Here is an 11,633-nt window from a genome sequence, read left to right on the forward strand (position 1 = left end):
CTCTCTCTCTCTCTCTCTCTCTCTCTCTCTCTCTCTCTCTCTCTCTCTCTTCCCCCCTCCCCTTCTTCTCTCTCTGCACGTGTAGTTGTGTACTAAGCATCCACTAATATATTCAATCTGATAACTGCATATTAACACAGATTATAATATGGCAACAGTCCAAACATACTTGCAGACTGGGGGACTGTGGAAAAGCCAGTGAATGCTGGCTGTGGCTGGAAAAGATATCAAGCAGGCCCCAAAATGAATAGTTGCTGTTAAAAAAAATAATAATACCGAGTATTTGTATTTACTACTATGCAGGCCCAACTTTCACAACAGGAGGGCCAGCAAGTGGCTCCTTGAGTCATTCCTCCAATCAAGCAAAAGCACAGAATTCTGACCCTTTTGCTGACCTTGCAGACTTGAGAAGTGGACTTCCAGGTAAGTGTCGGTATAACTAAGGAAAAGCCGTAGCCATTACTCATCACTTATTTGTTATTTTTGACTTACAGGGAGTTCAGTCTCCTGCTGCTACTGTTTGTAGCCTTTGCTCCCGTTCTCTTCCAGAGGAGTTTTCCCAGGCTCTGTGAAATAATGCAGTGCTGTTGTTTTTGATCCTTTGCTGCTCCTTTGAGGCCTACCTTAAAAGAGCCTTGGTGGAGCAGTGGGCTAACGCCTCCTTAACTAACACCAGCTGCTTGCAATTAGTGCAGGTTCGCGTCCCACCAGACTCAAGGTTGACTCAGCCTTCCATCCTTCCGAGGTAGGTAAAATGAGGACCCAGATTGTTGGGGGCAATTAAGCTGACTTTGTAATAATGCCGCTTGGGGGGTGTGTGTGTGAAAGCCGTAACAAGCAGGCATATACATAGAATGAAAGCTACTGCTAAGCTTGTAAGCCGCCCTGAGTCTTCGGAGAAGGGCGGGATATAAATGGAATTAAAATAAAATAAATAAAAAAAAATAAAAATACCTTGCCCTTTAATTTCAAAAATTGGAGAGTTGAGTCTAGTCCACCTTTCGAATTGGAATTTGTGCAAAATGTATGGAGAGGGTCAATCTGACAGACCGAAATTGGGTGGGACAGACTGAAATTGAGTTAGAAAAGAGAGCGGCCTGACCTCTCATTGTGCCAACTCTGTTCACCTGTCAACAGAGTCTTTGAAAAGTACTTGGATGAAAGCCGTCTGGAGTCCTCTGTGAAACTGCCCCAGGCTGACTTACTTCGGGAGTCTCTAAAAGAGCAACAAAATCAACTGTGGACAGGTCGTCCTCAACTTACTACCACGGCTGAGCCCAAAATTTATATTGCTAAGCAAGACATTTGTTAAGTGAGTTTTGGCCCATTTTATGGCCTTTCTTGCCACAGTTGTTAAGTCAATCACTGCAGTTGTTAAGTTAGTAACGCGGTTGTTAAGTAAACCTGATTTCCTCATTGACTTTGCTTGTCAGAAGGTCACAAAGGTTGATCACATGACCCTGGGACACTGCAACCGCCATAAACACGAGTCAGTTGCCGCGTGTCCGAATTCTGATCGTGTGACCATGGGGATGCTGCAATGTTTCAGAGTGTGAAAAACAGTCATAAGTCCACTTTTTTCAGTGCTGCTGTAGCTTTGAACGGTCACTAGATGAACTGTTGTAAGCTGAGGACTACCTACATGGCCTGTGGGTAATAATCTGCAGGTTGGAATTACTTCCCGGTGGAGGTTCCCTTTCTCTTTTCCATCCTCCTTTTTTCATATTTCGAGAAGGATTTGGAACCCGTCCAGGAGATACCCAAAAAAAGTTGCCTCTCCAATTAATTCTGACAGTCAGAAGAATCGGGGCTGGATTACTAGATGAACAATTCTTGCCCAGGAAGCTTTTTTTTGCACCATTTAATTTAATCTTCACTTACTCACTAGTTATTACATTTGTTTACTGCCAACTCAGCATAGGACTCCTGATGGTTTTTTTATTAGGCTGTTGTTCTCTTTGTGCATTTTTCCTTTCTGGAAAAAAAAGTAATAAAAATGTAATACTAGTATGAGGATTAGTATTCTATCAGGGTAGGAGACTGGCCTTTTCCAGGTGTTTTGAACAGCAACTCTCACATTCCCTTGCCATTGGCCATGCGTTGGATGAAGCTGTAGTCCAAAACATTGAAAGAATACCCAATTTGGCTAGCCCTACCTCTAAATGTGCTAAGTGTTTAAATATGTCCATGTGCAACCCTTGCTTATAAATATCTGTTGCCAGTGACAAGTCATCCTTTATTCTGAAAAACGAATACCCTTCCTTTGTTCTGTTGTATTCAGGCGACTCGCCTCTTCTCAAATGTGGCCGTGCATTTTGGAGTGTGCCATGATTTTTGTTCGGTTTCTTCTTGGGGTTGCTGGTGGTGTTGGAGGTTACTTACACTAACAGGTGTGATGTCAGTGGCTTCTCCCAGTTTGAGCTCCTCAAGCATTTGGGCCCTCTTGTTTAGCCCTCTTCTTGAAATATGGAGGTTATTTCAACAGCCTTGGTTACTAGTCCCTTCCCTTCACTCTCACAGAAAGAAGGTTTATATGCTTTCCACCATTTAACTTAGGTTTAAAGACCAGCACTAAGAGTTACTGCAGGCCTTTATGTTGTCTCTCTCAAAGCTAGCTTAGACCCCAGGTGGTCCTTACCACCATTCATTTAATGACTCTTCGAAGTTACAGCAGCACTGAAAAAAAAGTGATTTGTAACTGTTTTTCATATTACAGAATCCCCCTAGTTCAGGGGTCCCCGACCCCCTTTCCGTGGACTGATACCGAGCCGCAGCATGCCAGCAACCGGTCCACACAAACGAGCAAAGCCCCATCTGTGGGATGCAGGCAGCACACAAAACCACGCCCACCCCAGTCCGTGGAAAAACCTCTCTCCGTGGAACCGGTCTCTGGTGCCCAAAAGGTTGGGGACCTCTGCCCTAGTCACATGGTCAAAATTTGGACACTTAGCAGCTAGTTCATATTTATGACGGTTGCGAGGGTTTCAAGATCACGTGATCCTCCCCTTTGGCAACCTTCCGACAAGCAGTCTCAGTGGGGAAGCCAGGTTCACTTTAACAGCCGTGTTACTAACTCTTAACAATTGCGGCGACTCACTTAACAACGGTGACAAGAAAGATCATAAAATGGGCCAAAACAGCTGTCTCACTTAGCAGCAGGAAATTTGGGCTCAGTTGCGGCTGTAAGTCGAGGACTACATAGCATATCAGGACTTGGCAGTCACTGATTTTGCAGCTTGGACTATTGAAAGATCCTGTCATACTTTGTCCTAATGGTTTTGGCTCAGGGTGCTGCTTTTGAATTATATTTAAGGTCACCCTTCCTACTAACGTTGCAATAGAGGAGCCCTTGTAAAACTTTCCCTTCTGACTTGGACATAATTTAGATTATTAAAACGTCCAATTGCTTCTTATCTAGGAACAACTAGTGGAGGATTCTCAGCTGGCAGCTTTGCTTCCAAGTCAGCTCAAAAATCAGCGGGGGCTCAGTGGCAAACAAGCAAGCCACAAGCCAGCAGCACTTCATGGCAACCTTCACCCCAGCCCAAACCTCCGGAACAAGCCAAGTTGGGCACACAACCCAAACCCAACTACACTATGAACTTTAGTGTAATCGGAGGACGGGAGGAGAGAGGAATCCGAACTTCTGGCTTTGGTAAGTATGTGGCAATCAGACACACACTGGGCTGTGACCTTTTACTGTGCACATTTCAACTGGCAGCCAATCCCCATTAACTTTAAGGGGACAGGTTTTTTCTTTTTTTATATATATAATGTTTTATTAATTTTCCAATTTTACATTTAAGTATTTAAAAAGCAACATGACGACTGGGTTAATAGTTCGATAACAAAATCTTTAGTACAAATCTCAGGTTACAAATATTTCTCCTCTTTTTCCCTTAACATTTACTGTCTCGTATTCAAGCTAGCACAGTTTTTATTATATCAACTCAGTAAAAACATCGTTCTTACTTTTATCAAATGTTTTTAGCGTATATGTATCTTAATTACATTCAGTCTTCATAAACAATCCCTATCCTGTTATTAATTTTTGCCCAATTTTTAGTTTCTCATCAATATTCCAATTTAATCTTTGATATTTATAATTTTCAGACTTTAGGTAACCAAGATTTCTCTTGTCTCAATTCATAACAAAATGTAATAATATCCAAAATACACATTTTGTCTATTTGAATGTAGTCAGGGTTTTTTTGAATGTCGAAGAGACAGCACAGTTTAATTCCTGATTCCAAGGGTTTTTTTAGGTCATTCCCATAGTCAAAATGAAGTATCCCTTGAAATAGAGTGTACCCACTTCCAAATTCCTCTATTCATTTCCTCTCTTTTAAAAAAAATTTACATCAGAGAGGGCAGCCCCCACTATATGGCTGAATGTGATCTGCATGTTAGATTTTTTTTAAAAATATGCCTCTCTCCCTCTCCCTCTCCCCCTCTCCCTTCCACCCTCTCTGGGTGTAATGAGTTGTCTATATACTTGCTGATATTGTTACGTCACATTTTGTGTTTGTATTATGTTGTGGTGAGCTGCTCTAAGTTGCTTTGGATTTGAAATTTAAATCTAATGAAATAATCTCACTGACTCTACAAAGTGGGCTGGGAGTTATGTCTAGGCCAGGGGTAGGCAACCTCGGCTCTTTTATGACTCATGGACTTCAACTCCCAGAATTCCTGAGTCAGCCATGCTGACTCAGGAATTCTGGGAGTTGAAGTCTATGAGTCATAAAACAGCCGAGGTTGCCTACCCCTGGTCTAGGCCCAGGAAGGCAATTCTAGCACAGTCAAGTTTTCTCAGCCCTGATTGATGAAGCTCTCCAGCTTTCACAGTTGAAGGAGTCTGTATCTAAATTGATGAGCACTACTTTTTTCTTTCCATTAAAAATGCTTGTATTTAACCGATTGGAGGGGCTCTTAAGCTTGTCCAGGGAGCTGATGGGTTGGACGTAACTCAGAGGATTGCCTACAAAACCCTTTTTCATTTAAAGAATCTATAAGGGATACCTTGCACCTCCATTATCCTGGGTAGAGGTAACGCGAGGAGGGTGGGTGTTATAGAGTTCTTTCTGGCCAATAGAATGAAACTCTTTTCTTTGACTGGGAACTTTTCCATCATCCTTCACCCTTGCTCAACATTGATGAGGGCTGCTGACAGTTGAAATTCAACAATACCTGGAGTACTACAGGTTGTCTACTCCTGCTTTAACAGAGGACTGGGCTCTCAGCTTCAGAGCACATCTTCCATAATGGTTGAGCCAAGGTCACCGAGTCATTCTCTGAACATGGTAAAGGGTTGAATGCTGGTACTAATTGCACCAATATAGATCCATTATACTGCCAGTGTTAGAGAAGTAAATGACTATAGTGAGGGGGAAAAGTATTTGATCCCCTGCTGATTTTGTACATTTGCCCACTGAACAAAGAAATGATCAGCCTATAATTTTAATGGTAGGTTTATTTTAACAGTGAGAGACAGAATAACAACAAAAACATCAAATTGATTTGCATTTTAATGAGTGAAATAAGTATTTAACCCCTTCGCAAAACATGACTTAGTACTTGATGGCAAAACCCTTGTGGGCAATCACAGAGGTCAGATGTTTCCTGTAGTTGGCTACCAGGTTTGCACATATCTCAGGAGGGATTTTGTCCTACTCCTCTTTGCAGATCCTCTCCAAGTCATTAAGGTTTCAAGGCTGATGTTTGGCAGCTCGAACCTTCAGCTCCCTCCACAGATTTTCCATGGGATTAAGGTCTGGAGACTGGCTAGGCCACTCCAGGACCTTAATGTGCTTCTTTTTGAGCCACTCCTTTGTTGCTTTGGCCATGTGTTTTGGGTCATTGCCATGCTGGAATACTCACCCACGACCCATTTTCGGTGCCCTGGCTGAGAGAAGGAGGCTCTCCCCCAAGGTTTGACAGTCCATCATCCCTTTGATGCAGTGAAATCATCCTGTCCCCTTAACAGAAAAACACCCCCAAAGCATAATGTTTCCACCTCCATGTTTGATGGTGGGGATGGTATTCATGGGGTCATAGGCAGCATTCCTCCTCCTGCAAACATGGTGAGTTGAGTTGATGCCAAAGACTCATTGTTGGTCTCATCTGACCACAACACTTTCACCCAGCTCTCCTCTGAATCATTCAGCGGTTCATTGGCAAACTTCAGATGGGCCTGTACATGTGCTTTCTTGAGCAGGGGGACCTTGCAGGCGCTGCAGGATTTCAGTCCTTCACAGCGTAGTGTGTTACCAATTGTTTTCTTGGTGACTGTGGTCCCAGCTGCCTTGAGATCATTGACAAGATCCCCCCTGGTAGTTCTGTTCTCATGATCATTGCAACTCCACAAGGTGAGCTCTTGCATGGAGCCTCAGAACCAGGGAGATTGACAGTTATTTTGTGTTTCTTCCATTTGCGAATAATCGCACCAGCTGCTTGGTGATAATCTTGTAGCCGATTCCAGCCTTGCGTAGGTCTACAATCTTGTCCCTGACATCCTTGGAGGGCTCTGTGGTCTCGGCCGTGGTGGAGAGTTTGGAATCTGGTTGATTGATTGCTTCTGTGGACAGGTATCTTTTATACAGGTAACAGGCTCAGATTAGGAGCACTCCCTTTAAGAGACTGCTCCTAATCTCAGCTCATTACCAGTATAAAAGACAGAAATCTGGCTGACTGATAGGAGATCAAATACTTTGTTCACTCATTAAAATGCAAATCAATTTATAATTTTTTTGAAATGCGGGGGGGGGGGTTGATTCTTTGGTTGTTATTCTGTCTCTCACTGTTAAAATAAAGCTACCATTAAAATTATAGGCTGATCATTTCTTTGTCAGTGGGCAAACGTACAAAATCGGCAAGGGATCAAATACTTTTTTCCTTCACTGTAGGAATGTTTACTTAGCTGATGCTATCTAATCAGCGTGCAGCTATGATGAAATCCTTGAACCAAGATTTTCTCAGATCTCACCATTAATTTCTGGGCTATGCTCAGATTCTTAAGTGGAAACATGTAAGCAACGAATTAAGTAACTGATTGTATTGACTTGTAACATCTAGTGGCCTTATAAGGAAGACAGCAGTCTAGTAAGTCACTGGTTTTCCTTTAGTCTGCATCAAGGGAACACACTAATTCAGGAATAAGCCCTGTTGGAAAAAAAAAAGCAAGGAGATATAACAGTTTCCTAAAACTGATAATGGCTTGGTAATGACCAGCATGAGTAACGAATAACAAATCTGTCATTTCTGTGTAAATTTTCTATTAACAGGAAAATGCCTAGCTTCTTTTTTCTTCTTTGCCAGGACACAAACCCAAAGTTTCAGAAAACGATTTTGAAGACCTTTTGTCAAATCAAGGCTTTTCAGCAAAGTCCGACAAAAAGGGACCCAGAACAATTGCTGAAATGAGAAAGCAAGAACTCTCTAAAGATATGGATCCTCTAAAATTAAAGGTTTGTAGCATTTATGCAGAACATTTCCCTTTGCTTCAGATTCTTGCTGTGTTTTCAGCCAAGAAATGAACTGTAAGCCGTGCAGAAGAATTTGCAACATAGGAGGAAGAAAGTGCAATAGGAAGAAGGGTGGATGTCTTAGTGGGCATAAGAAAAAGATCTCAGATTCTGCCTTTAGCATCTTCCTTAAAGGGAAGTCAAATAGCAGAGCCAGGAAAGATCCTGAAAAGCACCTCTATCAGTGTAAGCAATATCCATTGTGAGAAAAGGGACTGGGGCAGGGGTAGGCAGTCTTGGCTCTTTTATGACTCGTGGACTTCAACTCCCAGAATTCCTGAGCCAGCATGGCTCAGCTTGGAAACCTCTCCCTTTCCCCTCAGCATGGCTGGCTCAGGAATTCTGGGAGTTGAAGTCCACGAGTCATAAAAGAGCCAAGGTTGCCTAGCCCTGGACTGGGGGATGTAACAGGTCTAGGATTGGCACAGGTGGGGTTCAGCCAATAGGTGCATCGACAGGAAACACAGATGTGTAAAAGCTTCTGTATATTAAAAAGTGGTGAGGTTAAGCGGAGATTAGCCCGGTGCTATAATAGCTAAGCGGAAGCAGTTGTGAACTCATCAACAGTAAAGTAGGTCGGTGGCTATTAGAAAGAGAGTATTAAATCATTGCATATGACGTCGTTAGGTAATCAGTATTGCTATGTGTGACAATACAAGGAAAATTATGTCCATTAAACGTTGTGCAGCATTTGGCTTAGGTGAATTTCCCTCCTTCCCCTTTCCTTTGCCAGCTTCTAGAGTGGGTTGATGGAAAAGAGAGGAATATAAGAGCTTTACTATCTACTCTTCACACTGTGCTTTGGGAAGGTGAAACCAAGTGGAAGCCAGTTGGGATGGCAGACCTGGTTACCCCCGACCAGGTGAAAAAGTACTATAGAAAAGCAGCGCTTGTCGTTCATCCAGATAAGGTGAGTGTCTGGCAAATACTCACATGCGGATAGAGTAACGTCGTTCACACGATTGCTAATTACAGGTAGACCTTAACTTGCAACCGGTTGTTTAACAGCCATTTTCAAAAAAAGATGCTAATGACTTGTTTTTGAATTATGATTAACCCTCCCTCCCCCCCCCCCCCCCGCTGCCCCCCAACTGCTGTTGTCAAAAGTTACACTGCATCCTGCTCTCTGCTGCTATAACTGTCATTGCTTTGGGCGTGCAAGTATTTAAAAACAAGCGTACTTTGCTTCCCCCAAGAAACGGAAATCGTAGTGGATCACGGAAGGTGCTGCATCAGATCTTCCTAGTTTATGGAATTGTGCACAAAGGTAGGCAGGTTGCTGTCACCTGTCTTGTGGTGATTTTGCTTCAGGGAGCAAAGTTTCTTGACCATAGGTAGCCCTTAACGTAAGAACCTTAATGGAACCTGCCCATTCCAAGGTTCCCAACCAGATGTGAATGATGGGTTTTGTTTTTTGTTTTTGGCAAAAATGCCATATAGGTGAGCTCAGTGGTGGGGTTCAGCCGGTTCGTACCAGTTTGGCAGAACCGGTAGCTAATTTTTTGTTGCCCAGGCCTAGAACGGACTTCCCGGAAACGGCATCCACACAGGAAACCGGTTGTTCACGTATCTGAGTCCCACCACTGGGTGAGCTAGTTGCCAAGTGCCCAAAATGCAGTCACATAATGGGAGGAGGGGGAGAAGGCAGCTGTGAGAACATTGGAACTGGATCATAAGTAATTTGGGTGAGGGTCTGTCAGAACTTCAAAGGGTTGTAAGTCAAGGTATACCTGTTGACTGTTTCTGGAACAGAAAGGGGAATTCATTCAGGTACAGTAGTTGTGCTAAGTGGCATGTGGTTCCATATTGATATCTGAGCTCAAAACCATTCTTGTTCTTCTCTCATGGGCAATTGGGTGATAGATGTCCCACTGAGAAAAAACCCAGTTCAGAGTTCATTCAGTGCACTCATCCTTTTTTGGAAAAAATAAATTAAATAGAATTGTGAATATAGGAGCAGTGTTCAGATAGTAATATTCCCATGGGTTTCTTCTTAACTCCAGAAGTAAAGCTAATTATTGCTTGTGATGCAAGTTTAACCTTTTACAGTTGGACAGTTGCATTGCGATTCAGTGTTTTGTTTTGTTTGTGTGTTTACAGGCTACGGGGCAACCTTATGAGCACTATGCCAAAATGATCTTCATGGAGCTGAACGATGCGTGGTCAGAATTTGAAAACCAAGGCTCAAAATCCCTTTTTTAAGAAACTCCCTCTTGCAAGGGAGTTGATTTCGAAAATGCACTGGCAGCAAAACTGAATCTCGAGAGCTGCAGTGCAACCTCCTAAAGTTGGAGGAGTGGGGGCAAAACAACTTTCCCTGGTCTTGCACAATTTTAAACTGTACACGCAGCATCACAGTGTGTATTGTAGGCGATAAAATGTGAAACTTCGCAAAGATGGCATTCCCATCAGTGCTGAGAAGTTTGTGTTGTGGAAGTGGCAAGTTTCAGGCTATGTTAGAGAAGGTTGAATGCACCAGTAATTCTAATAATGGCTGCTGGCGTGAGCAAAATTTTGCTAGTGGGAACGTCATCTGTTTTGAATCTTTTTTTTTTAATTTTCCATTTGAAAAACACAAAACCTCAATTTGCATTTTTGTTTTATTTCCCATGTAGTCTTTGTGATATCTCCCCCCCCCTTTGTCCCCTTTTTGCCTTATTTAAGTGCTTTTGTTACCCTATAGTCTGTGAGATCACTCAACATCATTTTTTCTCGGTTAGAGGTGTACATTTTTCTTCTGTATTTTATGTAATCCTTCCAATGATCATTCTGTAAATAATTAAAATAGTTTTCTGACAACACCTGTGTTCCTTACACTGCATCAACAATTGCTTAGCCAAAACACTTCCAATTGAAGAAAGAAGTTGGCTTGGGTAAATCTTGGGTTTGTACTACTTCCTTTAAAAAAACAAACAAACTTGTAAACTAAACAAAAGAAGCAGAGCTCAAGGCCTGTGTGCTCTTGCCTTATTTGTTATAATATTCTTGGAGGCAAGACAGTTTAGGATAAGGTGTTCAACCAGAAAGAGCTCGTGTGAGTTCTCCCTCTTGCTTGCACTGGACGATCGACACGCAACTTGCCGGCAGGTTGACACATGCACAGATGGAAGCAGAAGTTCAGTCGGTTACAGTTTTGGTTTGCATTTGATTAAATGCATTTGATTAAATGATTAAATAAATGTTGCATCTTTAATGGCCATTTTGAAGGAGGATGCATACTTTGGCTAGCCATTGCTGACTTTTGTTCATTATTTCTAAAGTTTGCAGAGTCTGGAGGTTTGCACATATGGATATGTATGATCTTCAAGACTATTAATATGTATAATTAGACGGATTGATGGATGGATGGATATTATTAGATAGATAGATATTATTTTATTATTATTATTAGATAGATAGATATTATTTTAGAGACAACCCCTCTATTTGATGTGCCCTTTAGAACACTTAGTTCTAAAACTGGAGGGAAAAAATCACTTTGGGGCATAACTTGACTGAATAGTGTAATATAGTTCGATGTTGTATCAGATTAGCAGCATGCTCAATCAAGATTTGGTCTCCGAGCAGCATTAGTAGCTCCCAATAGAGAATCTAGTTTGCCATTCAGATTTATTCACTGTTTTATGGTATTATGGTTTGTTTTGTGTGGTTGGGTGACCGCTGAGCTGAAGCTTGGCATAATCAACTGAAGGGCTGCTTTATTTGTGAGCAACTCCTGAACAAATTTAATTTAAAGTGCCACGTCTTTTTCCCAGCCTTAGAGAACCAACTCGTATTTGGGGGGAAAAGAACGGCAGAAGTGTGTAGATGAAAGGCCCTATTTAAAAAAACAAAACTAAACCTCCATGTTGGTGTCAACCTGAGAAAGATGTACAAAGTCAAAGCAAGAAAGTGTGGAAAAGTTTTGAAATTCTCACAACTACTTGAAACCCTTTTTCCCCCTGAAGAAAATGCAGTTGGCTTGCTAAAGTGGGCTTTTAGACATGATCATATTAAGCTGAAGACCCTAATGTATAAGGCAGGGGCAGCGGAAATATGGCTCTTTTTGTGTGGTTGTATTATAGTTTTGAAACATCTTGCCCCATTGGCTATGTTAGCTAAGGCTGGTGAAAG

The 11,633-nt window shown here is 42.1% G+C and overlaps 1 protein-coding gene across 3 annotated transcripts in view; it reads left to right on the plus strand.

The window, feature by feature from the left end:
* The window catches only part of GAK (cyclin G associated kinase), a 90,035-nt gene extending 79,714 nt beyond the window's left edge, over positions 1–10,321 (plus strand). For all 3 annotated transcript variants that reach the window (XM_083353720.1, XM_083353721.1, XM_083353722.1), the window contains 5 exons: positions 304–423; positions 3,419–3,655; positions 7,315–7,463; positions 8,254–8,430; positions 9,621–10,321. In XM_083353720.1, coding sequence (XP_083209846.1) covers positions 304–423; positions 3,419–3,655; positions 7,315–7,463; positions 8,254–8,430; positions 9,621–9,722 — 785 coding nt within the window. In that variant the 3' untranslated portion in view covers positions 9,723–10,321. The remainder of the gene's footprint in view (positions 1–303; positions 424–3,418; positions 3,656–7,314; positions 7,464–8,253; positions 8,431–9,620) is intronic.
* The last annotated feature ends 1,312 nt before the right edge of the window (positions 10,322–11,633 follow it).

This window comes from Vipera ursinii (assembly GCF_947247035.1).
Source record: "Vipera ursinii genome assembly, chromosome: 2".
In the NCBI taxonomy this organism is placed as follows: Eukaryota; Metazoa; Chordata; class Lepidosauria; order Squamata; family Viperidae; genus Vipera; species Vipera ursinii.